This window comes from Anopheles funestus, chromosome 2RL (assembly GCF_943734845.2).
Source record: "Anopheles funestus chromosome 2RL, idAnoFuneDA-416_04, whole genome shotgun sequence".
In the NCBI taxonomy this organism is placed as follows: Eukaryota; Metazoa; Arthropoda; class Insecta; order Diptera; family Culicidae; genus Anopheles; species Anopheles funestus.
This window is the reverse complement of record NC_064598.1, coordinates 90,912,173-90,926,970: the sequence shown is the minus strand read 5'-3', so window position 1 is coordinate 90,926,970 and position 14,798 is coordinate 90,912,173. Positions and strand designations below refer to the sequence as shown.

Below are 14,798 nucleotides of genomic sequence, written 5' to 3'. Positions count from 1 at the left end.
GAACGAATTTTCGTTCGGTATATAAGCACGCTCCAGAGCCACGGATAGTCACAGTTTGGCTTCTGCCTGTACTCAGTGAGCAACAAACGAGTTCCAACCCAAAAACGGTAAGTATCTTACAATTCCTTGCATGGCGTTTCGGTGATCGGACGGCGCTAAGGGAGAGTGTTAAGTGAATTGGAAAAGATCAGAAACTACGACGAAGTAATAGAAAAGGAGTTGAAGCGTAGCAGATTAGAATTAATGGAATTAATTGTAAACGCAACCTAAGAACAGATTATCATGCTAAACTGTGTGCTAATTTTGTAGAATGTAGTGAAAGGAATGATCGTTCGATAAAGACGTGTGCTTTCCGGCCAAACAATGCGTGTGAAATGTCAGTTATGATGGCTTAAACGGTTCACGCAGCAGCGACTTGTTTTGCAAAAGTCGGGTTCGTCGCTTTTCATGCGGCGTTGTAGTCTTTCGTTTTGATTGTTTCGTTTGCGAAGATTATCTATGGAAAAATTAACGCAATCTTTCTTAAATCTTAACAAAATCTTAGTAGAATGCAAGAGTTTACAAAACATAATTTAAAAGCTTAATATTTTGTTCTTTGCACGGGTGTGTACATTTCTTTTCCAACGCTTAGAATGATCACTACTTCTTTCCATACTTCAAACTTAATTTGTTAATGTGCTAAGTACACATGTTTACAAACACCATTTGCACGATTCACGGATCCATATTTACCGACCCTACCGGCTGGGCGGCTAAACCGATTTCGTGTACACATTTGCGGTGCAAAGTTTGTTTTTATTTCCCAGTGGGTGATTTCTTAGAAATGTGTCCCCTCCTCATAGCTTGTTCGGTGGAATTTATTCACAAAGACACCTTTCAGTCACGCACACTTTTTTCTCGTTGTAATCAACGATAAGTAGCACTGACTCATCACTTATCGTATGGTCGGAGATTTAGTTTCACGATCAACGGAACATGGCTACCGATACCCGAAAGATCCGCCACGTGGAGGAGGTCGGTCAACATTGCAATTGTAGGCGGGCGTGTGTGTGTGTTTGATTGCTAACACAATGCAAGGGTACTTGTGTGACATTAGTAGGTTAGAGGGTTGTCGGGGTTACAACTCATTGTACTGCTGCCCTTTCTATGAGTATCAGTGTATAGCCTCGAGGTATATAATTTAGCTGCGACTAAAATGCAGTGATAAAAATGCTCTCATCGGTTTAAGCGTGCAGTTTGATAGGCGGTAGGAGGAAGCATTGAAATAGTTGCCTCTTCTCAGCATTTCATTCCGTTCGATAAACGTGATCGTGATCGATACACCAGTCTAGAACTAGAACTTATCGAGAACTCCCTGTTGGCTTCATTTTTTAACGCAGTTCCGTACCCAACCCGTGCCAAGATGAAATTCTTCGTCGTTCTCGCTCTGGCCCTGGTTGCCGTCGTTGCCGCCCAGGACAAGTACACCACCAAGTACGATGGTGTCGATCTGGATGAGATTCTGAAGTCGGACCGTCTGTTCAACAACTACTACAAGTGTCTGCTGGATCAGGGCCGCTGCACCCCGGACGGTAATGAGCTGAAGCGCATCCTGCCGGACGCCCTCAAGACCGACTGTGCCAAGTGTAGCGAGAAGCAGAAGACTGGCACGGAGAAGGTGATCAACTATCTGATCGACAACCGCAAGGATCAGTGGGAAAACCTCCAGAAGAAGTACGATCCGGAGAACATCTACGTCAACATGTACCGCGACGAAGCCAAGAAGAAGGGCATCAACCTGTAAGGTGTGAGGGCGCTGTGTTTTTGACAGTGTCGAATAATTGCGACCAACCTCGGCGGAACCTCGGCGAATGACTGGCGAATGGCGTGATACCGTTTAAGTACTGAACTATTGATCATACCGAGCAAAACCAACTGCAAAACCAAGTGCCTCTTTACTACGCAAAAACACACTCAGCATAGAAGTATATTAGCTCAGAACAGTCAGCAGAAAGAGCGAGTATAGTTTGACCGAAGGGAAGGAATGTGATATGCGAAGAGGGAGAGCCAGCAACACCAAGTCGTTTGAATCCTATGGGTTCATGAAAGCGTTAATAATTTGTTTAAAATGACAAACTTACCGTCAACTTACGAGTCGCGAGTATTCCAAGCCAAACCAGCGGCCATGTAAGCGATCAAGCTGTGCCTTCTGAGTGAACTTCAAACTTACAAAACTTCATCAGTATACACAAAATAAACATACCAACAAACAATTTTAACATAAAAACTACTGTGTTTTTTTGGGAATTCGAATGGGAATTCGAAGAATTGCGAATAAAAAACGGCTCTAAATTAAGTGTATAGTCAACTGATTGAGGAGGGACCAAATTGATACGCTTCTTAACTTAATTTCCCCACGCCACGTTGACCTACTTCGGCAGAGCGGCAGAGCTCATATTTACAGCTTCTCATTTGTCCATTTCTACGCCCAAAACGTCTTCGCATCCATTTCGGGACGTCTTGCATAATAGTATAATTTGTGCACAATTTCGTAATTTTCATCCTTTTGTGTGCAACACGGTCAGGCGGCGCGCGACGGGTAGTAATAATGGCAGCAAATATGAACCGATGCATTCGATGGTGCGATGCAATCGATGCAACCACAAGTGGGCTGAGCTTTCGTTTTCTTCCGAAAAAGGAAAGCTGGTTTTTTGTGTTTTGTACAGTCGGTGGAAAGGGGGTTGATTGAAATAATTTCGATGATCTCCCTCTAAGGTCAGATCGTTTGCGGTTCGATGGGTTCGAGCAATGTTTACACCCATTGGTCTTCGCTTTTAGATGAACCTCACAAAAAAGGGTCAATTTAATTTGAGAGTTTCACTTGTTTCATTTATATTTTTCCTCACATTTTATGACATTTTTACACATGTTTTCACATAGTTTGTTAGCAGATTTGCACAAGTGTTTGAATAGTTTTCCTCGATTTTTTTCCACAGTTTCCATTAGTATTGATATTGAGTACCTACCAATGTTTCGAAAGCTTTGTTATCGTTGATGATTTTATTTGTACAATTTTCACAAGGGTTTTACCGCATTTTTCACTTGTTTCCAGCACTTGGCTTTACTTAATTTAGTGTAATTATTTACGGGACTTCCTTTGATGGTGGAGAACCTGTTAGAACTCAGATACAAATGTGGGTTGATCAAATTTATTTTGTAAAAATAATATTATGCAATCAGTGGTCCGATGATACGCAAGAGTGAAGAAGTAAAAATGTACGAATGAGTCATCGAATCCGTGAACAGACAAAACCATAACACCATGTGTCAAATTCGTTCAGCAACGATTTACAGCGTTTGTTAATGACATCTAAACCATTTCGTATGCATTTTTTTTGCTGTAATCTGTATGCCTCCTTGTTAAGCTGACGTGTCTGGTGGAGTTGAAATAAAAACGTGTCACTATTAAATTGCTCTCAAAGCGTGCTTTTTTTCTTCGGCAGATTAAAGTGTACTGGTACAATAAGTCCCTGTTTTCCGTTACGAAAAATCACACGTCTATCATAAATGATTCCAAAACGAGGCTTGTTTACTGTCCTTCGTTTATTTATACGAGCAGAAGGCGAGGTAGGAGAGAAAAAAACTCCAAACGCCACACTAACTTTGACCGCCTAGATGCCTGGCCGTTTTTGATAGTTTTTCTCGTAGTTAGTGAACCGCTTCGATGAATCATAGATGCTACTGTGCAGCTGCACTTTTTGCTTACTGTACCGAAATCACTTTTTGATACAAAGCCCCGTTCTTCACGAGGTCGATACATTTGGTGCAGCGCTTCATTTTAATGATGGTGGAAGCAAGCTGACGATCCGACTGGGGAGGGAGGACCTATGCCGAACGGCAAATTATGACTTTTTAGCAGCGAAAACGCATCGACGACCTTTCTTCCATCACGTGCACACGAGTGCACACGCGAGTGATTGACGAGTGGTACCATTAGCGGGAAATTGAAGCCGATTTGGAGAAGCCTGGTTGGAAACTGTCGTCGCTTTCAGCAGCTCGATCGGTTGGTGCGGCGAACTGATGGGAAAATTGCATACTGTGCGAATTGGTCACGATACGCGACTCAATATGACGCCTTCATGTACGCGAATGTATAGGAAAATGTATGGAAGGCAAACGAAACTACTGGAATTGTCTATATGCATGACAGACGGATCGAGAACTTTATTCCAATTTCAATGTTCAGTTTGAATTTTCACTCTTCGCATCCGTTTGTCCTTCGCCATGATCGTGATCTTGAGATGAGTTATGCTCGGTTGCGTGGGCATCGGTCTCAATGTTTCCGTCACCGCTCGACGATAACTCGCCCGCTTCCTGCTTCACGTGCTCGCTCAGTACATCCGACTGCATGTACTTCCGCCGGTACTCACCGGTTGGATCGTAAAGCTGCTCGAGGATCGCAAAATCGTCCGGCCGGTTCGTGATGATGAACTTGATCACCTTGTCCGAACCGATGCGCTGCTTTTCGGAGCATTTCGCACAATCACTCATCAGCGCATCGGGAAGGTTGTCTGATGGTGGGCGATAACAAAAAAAAAACAAGGTCCTTTTTGATGTTCGGCACACAGAAAGAGAGAAACATGGAGAGAGAGCTTTCACACCGCACAAACTTACCTTTCAACTCTCGGCCATCGGGTGTACAGGGACCAACATCTTTCAAGCAGTTCATGTAGTTATCCATCAAACGTTTGCTGTTGAAAATTTCTTCCAGATCGATATTGTCGTACTTGGTAACGTACGTTTCGGCAGTTGCCATCCCTAACATTATCACCGCAAAGATAAGAATCGTTTGATAGAGTTCCATTACAAGGAAATGTTGTTTTTCTTTCTCTTCACGATCACTATTTTGTTTTAGGTTCTTTCACTTGTGAGTTTTCCAACCAACTAACAGTAGCATTTTCCCACAGTGACTGTTTTTATACAAAGCAGTAAGAGTAATTTAATCAATTTTGAGTCTAATCATCAATAGAATGTCCGCCAACATAAACGAATAATGGCAAACATGCGTGCAGGTAATAGGAAATAACATTATTAGCACCTAGTTTTTGAGTTTGATTGCATGATTGTATACGTTCTAAAATTGTTTCGTTTTGCCAACGTCATGTTCACTGTAAAATTTCTCATCATTTTGTGTTGTTACTATAAGGCTTTATTTTTTAAAATACGTTGAACAAGATGTATCTGTTTTACGGCAGTGCTGTTTTACGGCAGTCACTGTACATTAGAGCTCTAGCGCAAGAGCACAAAGTTCCTTCACTTTCTTTGAAAGATTTTTTCTTCGGTTAAAAAGGTGAAAACTATTACGGTTAATATAAAATCCGTTGTATTATTTGTGCTAAGATTGTATTAGTTAAATTTAAGTTCAACTACACCAAAACTAAACGATAAAAATTGCGTTGAATTCTCTTTTTCTAGCAGCAATGTATTTTACACATTGCATATCTTACAGGCGCAATGGATGATGTTCAAACGAAAGCATAATGTACAGGCGTTTTTGAACTTTTCAGCACTAGCATAAATCATAGATCTGAATCTTATGTTAAATAATCCAAACAGTCTAAATACATATCAAAAACGGAATTACGTTTGAAATAAGTCATCAATAACGCTTGTCAACAGAAACGTCTTTATCATAAAATTCGATCACATGCGTTCGAAATTCGGCAGCGGGATAAACCTAACATCATTCCACGCAGCCAGCTATTTATTTTGATTCGTGAATTTCTTCTTACCCAGTTGTTCGGCACGTTGTCCGAATCAGTTAGCAGTTGGGGCAGTTGTTGATTGATATTAGCAGTTCACATGCCTTGCCAGACGTTTTGTGCACGCCTACTTGATTGGGTGGGAACAGCACGTTGGCAACGCAACACTGATGACATTAAGTAGCGCTAATGTTGGAAATTAAATGGCTCAGAACATGTGCACAACGGGTGGGATCGTCACGGTAGCATAATTGATTAGACATGGTCAGGATGTAGCCCTAGAGCGTGACACAAACACAACTGAGAGAATGGAGAAAATGTACGAAGATGAAACATTTTCTTACTTTACTGTAAATAAGCAACAAAAATACCTGATCGTGTACTGGCCGACCAAATACTCGTCAAACGTATTGCAAGTGTTTTGTATTCTAAATCTCGGTATTATCTCGATCTCGAAAGTTCCCCCTTCTTTCAGCGGAGCGCAGATTAAGTGAAGAAATCAATTTAAATGATAATGCAGCAATTTAACGACTGCACATGCGGGGAGGCACCGGTACCGTCGGTTGTGTCAAATCAGTTGACCAGCTCACGAGGGGAGTAAACAATGAGCTAGACATTGCTGAGATATTGTTCCGTTGGATGTAACACGATCAGCTAAGGTTTAAGGTCTTTGATCATCCAAAGTTTCACTACCCAAGTAAATGTGGGATTGGTTTAAGGTGTGATTTTTAACTGTCGCTCAATGTTCAACCACAAACCACCCGAATGTGCGAAGGGAAGAGACGTAACGTCAAAGCCTCACAAGCACTCATAATTCTAGCGTCGAGTCGATCGTACATCTTCGCCCGTTCTCGCCTATCCTCCGTGCTCCATGACTTGCGTGACGGGACCGTAATCGAGTAATCGAGGGACGCAACAGGGAAGCTCAATTGTGCAAAAGACGCGTTCGCTACTCAGTCCGCGTTCGATTATCGCACCGAGCGAAACGTCGCTATCGAGCGGTGTGTGAAGATTTATCCGCGGTGAGCAAAACGTGTTCTGTTTGTAGCTAAACAAACTTTACATTAGAACAACTAGAACGCAGTTGCGGAATGGCATTGGTTGGGAATAGAATAATACTCGTATTGCTTTGTTTCGTGCTGGGAAATTTCGTGCTCTTTCACGATCGTGAGAGAATCGTTATGGCGCAGTATATTGAGGATGAAACATCACTGCGCGGGTTGGATTTTATTGGAGATTCACCGAAAGGTAAGTGAAAGTCAAAGTATGTCGAGAATTTCACCAAAACGAAACGATTTTTTCTCCTCGGTAGGTTTATTTGGACGGTGGCACTCTGAGAAACATTTCTTACGCCGGCTTCATCTAGATCGTTTGGGCGAATGATCGTTGACCTTGATATGTTAGCAGGCTGGTAAAGCCATACGCAGATTTATGGAATACTCCTGAATAGAATTGGAACCAATCTCAACGGATGCCTCACACGTGTGTACCCGAGACTGAGCAGATGATTTCAGAGATCTAGACGGTAAGATCCCTTGAGTATTGTTTACTCGAAAGCGCTTCCCAATGTCACTCTTGAAAAAAACGCAAACCAGTAGCAGCAGTGCCGTGTTGTACAACGTAGGTGATATCAGCCAGTCTGTCTACGGCATATAGGATTAGCGTAATTGGCAGTCCATATTTGCCCGATGTCTGATGTGTGTTGTGCGTGCCGTTGCCACAATCCGTGTCATTGACTTTCGATGCCGATGGTACGCTATGTTGACCGTTGCAATGGTTGTCGCATCGTTGGTGAATTTTACAGTTAACTGGAAAGATCAATGTTTGTGTTTGTGAAGGTTTTAAGCTGAGGATATCTACATATCAAAAAAAGTAGAGAAGGAAATCCACGGTTCATTTTAAAAGGTTTAAACAAGAGGAAAGCTCAACAATTGTTGTTAAACCTACACACAGTAAATACTTAGAACGTATCATCGGTTTCTTTACTCTTCAACAATCCGCATTTTAACCTCCAAAGGTCATGAAAGATTGAATGAAGAGTGGGGAGAGAAAAAAAAACTTCTTCATTTTAGGAACTCCAGTAGTACTCGTCGGTCGTTAAAAGTACGAGTTGTAAGCTTTTTCTTTCCTACTGCTCCTCCTCAACCATTTATCGGCAGGGAGCAATTACGAGTGTCCATTGTTCTCGATGGCTTCATACTGTCGAGCCACAACAGTGTTCGGTTTACGTATGAGGCTTACGCGAGCGTCTCCATTGAGCATACTTGACGAGAGGCTTTTCGCCGTTTGGTTTTGGTGCTATTTTGAACGCACAATATTCGAACACTCATGCTCTGACGTCAGAATTGTGTGCGAGATTCATGTGGCTCTTTAGTGCGATTTCAAACGAAAGAAGTCATTCTTTAACATTATTTGAAGTTTTTTCTCAAAAATTAAAAAAATATTATGTTTTTTTTATTTCAGGTACAAAATGGTGTGTGAACAAAGCTCTCGATTATCGTTAAATGCAGTGTGCGGAACGTATTGCAAATAATGTTAAGTTTTTTTTACTGTCGAATACAATGCTAAACTATTAAGATACAAATAAAACTAAAACGAAATTTTGAAATGATGTATGTTAAAAAAATGATTGAATTTGAGCGAGTAAAGAACTATTCTATTCAACCTTGTCGTGACTTTCATACATCGACATTTATTATTTGGCTAGAGAGATATGCAATTTAGTCATCAGAACGTACATTTTAAAAATAAAATCATATACTTTTTAAACTGTTGTAAATTTTTCAAATTAGAATTATTAGAATTTAAAAAAGAATTACCTCTGCCTTGAATGTTTTGAAATTGCATAAAAATCACCCATTACGCCTGTGAGGTATGCAATATTGATACTAAGCGTTTTGAGGTAAACGCTATAAAACGCTTCATGCCATAAACACAACTGCGAGCGGTTTATTCAAATTTGCGGAAGTTTGGATTTGCATTTGTAAATAGGATTGCAAACCGTTGCTCTCTTTTTACTGAATGTTGATTTAATTTTTATTCAAAGAAAGGTAAGAGGGAATTTAAATGAAGTGTGATTTTGATGTTTGTGTAAGCATACAGCTAAATATAGAGTGTTGCCGGAAGTGCTTTTGCGTTTTCAGTTATGCAATAAACCGTAATAGGAAGTTTGAAACTTTCTATTGGAATACGAATACAGGTAAAGCTCACAAATCCTTTTCCGTTTTAAACTAATGATAAAACGAGTCTAAAATAAACACAAAAGCAGTTAAGAAAAGAAAAAGAAAACAAATTTAAAGTAGAAAAAAATTAAAAAAAAATTCACCTGGCTGTTTGTGAATACAGTAAACAACCCTACCAAGAAATAGATCCATCATTTACTACACGTAATCTTCATCTTCTTGCGTACACAAAAGTGGTAGCAAAGAAGGTTACACTCATCATATGATAGACCGGCGTGCGCTGGTCGACCGAAAACGCTCTCATGGTGATGATAATTATTATGGCCAACGTTAAGCAGCTTCCAAACGTGTGCTGATGACAATTGTCGTTTCGTGTGTACAAATAGCACACAGCTTCAGAAAGCTGTGAATCATCGTCAATCGGACACAAAAATACGTTGCTACCGCCACTCGGCAAACACTTCCGTACGGTAGCTTCCTCATTTCCGGTCTTCAATGCGCTGGTGCTCACGAAAAGGCGGTACGTTTGAAACGTGTGTAATTTCCAAATGCTGAAACCTCAAAGTCAATCTAATTTTCGCATTTCAAGCTGTCGTTGATCAGCATCAGCAACGCCAGATAGCCGAATGGTGAACGGTAATAACTTGTCACTGGTTGTGATCACGTTTTCTCCACTTTTCGGCAGTAGCTTCATTTTCGTTGCACTTTACCTTATTGCAAAAGGTAGAAGAAGTTTGGTGTGCATCTCCGAACCGAATGTGTTGATGTGCAAATGGGTTAAGGTTGCAAAATTATTGGGTAACAGTAATTATAGTATCATGTGAAAATATCTACGAATTGCTGCGCACCGTGTCTGTCAAGGATAACATTTTCGATTATTAACTACCAAATAGGACATACCGATCTGTATTCTGTGTTTTAACTGTTCGGACACTCAACACTATACGAATACAAATATAGAACGTCCTTCAGATGGATGCGATTTGAACCGCTTCCGATGTGAATGATACATCAATTTAACATTCGATTTTTAATCTTTTTGCTTTAAAGAAGAAAAGCAATAAACATAACCGAAAGATTATGGAAAGAATTAGTAAAAAAACAGGTAGTGACAGTTATTAAGCTGCATGATGGCTTAACACCTGTCACTTTTCAATTCCTCAAGTATTTTAAGATGTATTTTAAAGAGAAAAGACTTGTTTTCTTTATGGTTGATGCAGTTGATCACAAAATAATAATCGCTTCTGGAACGCCAAAATCCCTGATAAACCTCAAGTTATTTTCTTTCAACTTTAAAGACATTAAAACCGGTCGTTTTAAACACGATGTCAACCACCGTATAGCCACATACGATGTCAGCTCATGATTTCTGTGGTCAATCTGTTGGGCCGTCTTCGGTTATGGGTCGTTACGCATTGCGAAGGACCCTACATGTGGCTAGATGGAAGGGATATAAGAGGTGAACTTTTCGTAAGCCACAGATCGAAACCACAGAGCACCGTCGACATTGTGAAAGCCGACGAAACAATACGGCATGGCGCCATTTGGGAGAATAAGTAAAAAAAAGTTTTAGTCTGAAAAAAGTAAGAGGTCAATGCGAATTTGTGGCTAGTTCGTGTGTTCATGCTGTGGATAAAAAGTCATTGCACCGGGAAAGGTGGAGTGTGAAGATACTTTGCCTCTTTATCTCATGGTCAGTAGACGACTTGCAAGAAAATTAAAAAAAAACTACCTCTTCCTTTCCTACGTCACAGCAGTGTCGATGAATTTAGTCGCATCGAATGCACACTTCCTGGTGCAGTTTGTACTTAATGAAAAATTCATTCGAGAACAAAATATCCAATAGCGCCGATGAAACGTTAAACGGATCGATCAAATACCACAAGGTAAAGGGAAGCTGTGGTTATTAATAAAATGATGAGCCTGCCTTACCTTCTTGTGAAGGGGAAAGAAAATGCAACCTAATAGAGGAAACGTCTAACCACGCTACGATCATTCGATCAGGTGCTGATACAAGGTGGGTAGCCTTGTTTGCAGCGAGAACTGTGGAAGTTGCTTTGCCATGTTATTCAGATCCTCGCGATTCGCTATACTGGAACTGGGAGTCTTTGATACCGGCTTTGTAACTATCGATCAAACCTGATACTGACGTCAGTCGCATCCGCAATGGTGTCTCCAGTCTATTCTACAGATGCCAAGCGATAGACATGTTGGCAGGAGGCAAGTTTTTCAATTACAAATTACAGGTTTTCCGTACAGAATATTCAACACTCAGTTACGAAGCGTGCCTTAGGGGTAGCTCAATTAAGTAAATACCAGTCCCAGATCTAATGTCAGCGAGGAGTGGAAGAAAGCGTGAGATCGTGACATTTTTTTTTGAGTTACGATATTCAGCAGATGCACTACATGGTATGTTGCGTGATAAGGCTAGAACAAAGACAAATATGTGGCACTTGAGGGGTAATTAATTCTGTTCCTATTGGTAACTATTGCCTAGAATCAATCTACGTTAACTACATACTTATCCAGAGGTTTACTCACGATCCCAGAATGTCTGAAAGGGGGAACCCGGAAGGCAACTTGACACGCAGTTATACTTCCGTGCTGGTCAAATATCACCACACCGAAGGGCTACATAATAGACCCACTTAATCAAATTGGTATACCGCTCTAGGAACACAAAAAATAGATTCCAACTGCTCCATTGAACAGGTAATTCGAAGTCATCCATCCATCAAGTGCAGTGCAGTACCATTTGTCAGCCAAGAAACTAGAATACCATCCGAATTCGTCCCCGAACGGACATTCGATTGGTACTTGATGTGTGGTGAAGTGTATTTAGCATGCGGACAAACACTCACCACGATAACTCACGACAGATTATGAAGTCTTTGGACGGGCTTTCGGGGAGTGGACCACATTGGACTTTGGTTCTTTGGGTTGGAATTTTGCTGACACGCCATCGTAAATAAAGCAACGCCAGTTTGATGAGTCTTCTTCTGCCGCTGTCGTTGGCGGTGGCCTCTTGATGGATCTCATCTTTACACGTTTTGCTTGAATGTTGGGTGCGGAAGCAAGATCCGATCTTGAGCAGCCCAGGCTAACCATAAACCAGTGCGTGCAAAGGTGCGGAAGCTGGTCGTTTAGGGTTTTATGCTACAATCATCCGAACGTGGCAGAGAAACGGTGTACACGCGATGTGTCTTGCCACGCTTGAGTACTTGAGTCGTCGACCGTTCAGCCAAAGGTTGAGCGTGTTTGAAAGAATAAGAAGCTTAAAGTGTTTGCAAAATGTTGAGTTGTGTACCGCGATTGCAATTCAGCAGTAATCGAAATTCTGTTGGGTACTATTTAAAGTAAGAATTTTGGGTGAGATATCTGCACAAAAATGATTGTCTGTTCCGTTCACGATTCAATTGCTCCCGTGTGTTCGCATAATGCTGCCACACAAGTGGCAGCCTTACTTAAGTGGACAGTTTGGCATGTGCAAATGTTTGTCTAGACAGCTATTTCGGGGAGGCATTTATTAGTGTGAAGCACCATCATGGCAGGTGCTTGTGGTGTGAATCGTCTGGAAGAGATTCCTTTTACTTCAAATGCAAAATTCCTTTTTTTTGCACTTGCGCTTTCGCGGCATTCAAATCTGTCACTGCTAGGTGAGACAACCATATAGTGGATAAATATAATTTGCACTTCCGAAGGAACTCAGTCAACCGTGACGAGATGAGTGACACAGCGTGAAGTACGAACGGGAGGAAATTCAAAACGCAAGAAACAAAGGATGTCAAGATTTTTCCTCTTTTATAAATGTGATAGGGGAAAAAATACTACAATAAAGGAATATAATATTAAACAATCTTTCTTGCATAAGCAACACCAACAAAGCACTCCTAACAAAAGGATGTTTGTGCGGGAAAGAGAGACACAAAAATAAAGACGGGACAGGCCTCCGGATACAAAAATGAGTGAAAGTGTGACGATCACCGACGATCGAACTGGGTTGAAAGAAAGCATGTATTGACCTTGGGTTTTTTTCTAAAGAGAGGAATCGTTTTTTGTTATAATTTGAATGGCGGAGGATTTGTGGTTTTTTCCCTTCCTTCCGGTTCGACGAAAACCAATTTCAACATCATATATCGCAAAGAATAAGGAAGGAACAGAAAAAAGGTTCTTCAACAACAGTTGGATAAGGTGTTTAATTTATCGCTTGCTACTCAGCAAACAATTTTCATCGCGGCGCCACTTCCAACAGTCATCATAAGTCGATCGATGACGCAAATGGAACCACAAGCTCGAGAAGATTCTTCCCATTCACTCGTTTTCGGGGCATCAAGTCGATCAAGTGGGAAATTTTCGATTTGTTGCTTGGTTTTTTTATCTCTCTCCGTTCTTCCTCTGTTCCTCTACGCCGTGCACAGCAATGCCAATTTCGGGTGGTTTTGTTGTGATTAAAACTAATTGCATAGCGAGAAGAATGTTTTGCTGAATTTGCTTTCATTGTAGCAAGGAGCTTGAACTTTGATCGTACTTTTGGCAATGGAAGGAGAAAAAAATGTATTGAAAATAGCTAAAATTAGATTCGGTTCTTCAGCAGGAATTGGGATGTGAAGGGGTTTTTTTACTATGTTCAATCATTTGCTATTAGTTCGGTAGATTGTGATCGCAAGCAATCGATATTGCTTTCACCATAAATTGAAACGATTAAACACGACCCGTTTAACCCGGTCCCACTCGAACAAGGTGACCTAGTAAATGGGTTTGGGATCTAGCTAGGCTTAAACCATGGCGTCTAGCACCCACAGGCTGTCGTTAATGTTGGCTGTAAATAATCATTCGCCTGCTGGTGCACAACTTTTGCACTGCAATTTATGCATCCATTTATCTTCCGCACGCGGTTTCCAGCGATGTGCACGTTCAATTTTTATGACCATGCAACATTATGACGTCCGATCCGGGAACGTTACGTTGTCGGGAGGGTTTGAAGCATGACCCATTTAGTGGCAGAGTGTAAAAGATCCGCCTTTCTGACTTCCTGTCCGGGATAACGTTACTTTCTAAAAGTCATGTTTCATTTCTTCCTGCTCGTTGGGCTTGCCGGGGGTTAATGTGATCGTGAAGTGTTTTTTTTTAGTTGCAAACGAGAGATTCACTTGGTATTGCGATGGAATCCTACGGAAATGGATCGATAGTGACAGTCGCGTTTTTTTCTTCTCCTAAATCGATGAGCAATTGTACAGTGTTCGGTCGGTCAGATCAGTGATAGAGATTTAGGAGAAGAGCGATAACGATTGGACAATATCTGAAAGGGTGCTTGAGTTAATTGATTTTTGTTCCTTTTTTTTGTTCGGCCAGGCAGCTAGCTTTTTGCGAAAGCGACAAAGATTATCTGTTGGATAAAGTGTGTGAAAATTGAAACTAAAATTCCACTTCTAGCTTTCATGTTGCAGCATCAAAAGCAATTGAAATCATTTGAAATACGGGTGCAAAAAAAGAGAAACAGATAAATGTAAATAAATGTGTTCATCCGGTATTTTTATTTAAAGTTTTGATATTTATTCCCAAATAGTGTGGAACCATTCCTGGACGGCAAACATCATGTTGTGTTGCGGTTGCAGAACTATTAGTTTCCACATGACACAGCTCGATCGGCGCTACTTTTTTCTACACCAGAACCAGGGACTACATACGACGAAAAATACAATCGCGACTATCGATAGAGAAGATGATGAATATTCAACACCGGACCGTTCCATCATCAGCAAAGAGATACGGAATATTTGTGTACGCGTACACACAACCGCACCTAGAATGCAATCAACGGTCCAGCTTTCTCCAATATGCACATCCGAACGTTAGCAAATAGTTTGCATTGGTG

At 41.1% G+C, this 14,798-nt stretch overlaps 2 protein-coding genes and 1 long non-coding RNA gene across 3 annotated transcripts; 2 read left to right on the top strand and 1 right to left on the bottom strand.

Annotated features, from left to right (window-relative positions):
- LOC125765720 (ejaculatory bulb-specific protein 3) lies at positions 1-2,266 on the top strand. Its single transcript, XM_049431153.1, has 2 exons — positions 1-107; positions 1,380-2,266. The coding sequence occupies exon 2, from the start codon at positions 1,403-1,405 to the stop codon at positions 1,781-1,783; it is 381 nt and encodes a 126-aa protein (XP_049287110.1). The 5' UTR covers positions 1-107; positions 1,380-1,402; the 3' UTR covers positions 1,784-2,266.
- Positions 2,267-3,199: 933 nt separating this feature from the next.
- LOC125765714 (ejaculatory bulb-specific protein 3-like) lies at positions 3,200-5,056 on the bottom strand. The gene is made up of 2 exons (XM_049431148.1): positions 4,654-5,056; positions 3,200-4,550 (listed from the first exon to the last, which is right to left on the bottom strand). Exons 1-2 carry the CDS (start codon positions 4,841-4,843, stop codon positions 4,222-4,224), a joined length of 519 nt encoding a protein of 172 aa, XP_049287105.1. The 5' UTR covers positions 4,844-5,056; the 3' UTR covers positions 3,200-4,221.
- Positions 5,057-6,399: 1,343 nt separating this feature from the next.
- Positions 6,400-8,349, top strand: LOC125765724 (uncharacterized). Its single transcript, XR_007418608.1, has 3 exons — positions 6,400-6,989; positions 7,054-7,266; positions 8,205-8,349. It is a non-coding gene; the product is annotated as an uncharacterized LOC125765724 (long non-coding RNA).
- The last annotated feature ends 6,449 nt before the right edge of the window (positions 8,350-14,798 follow it).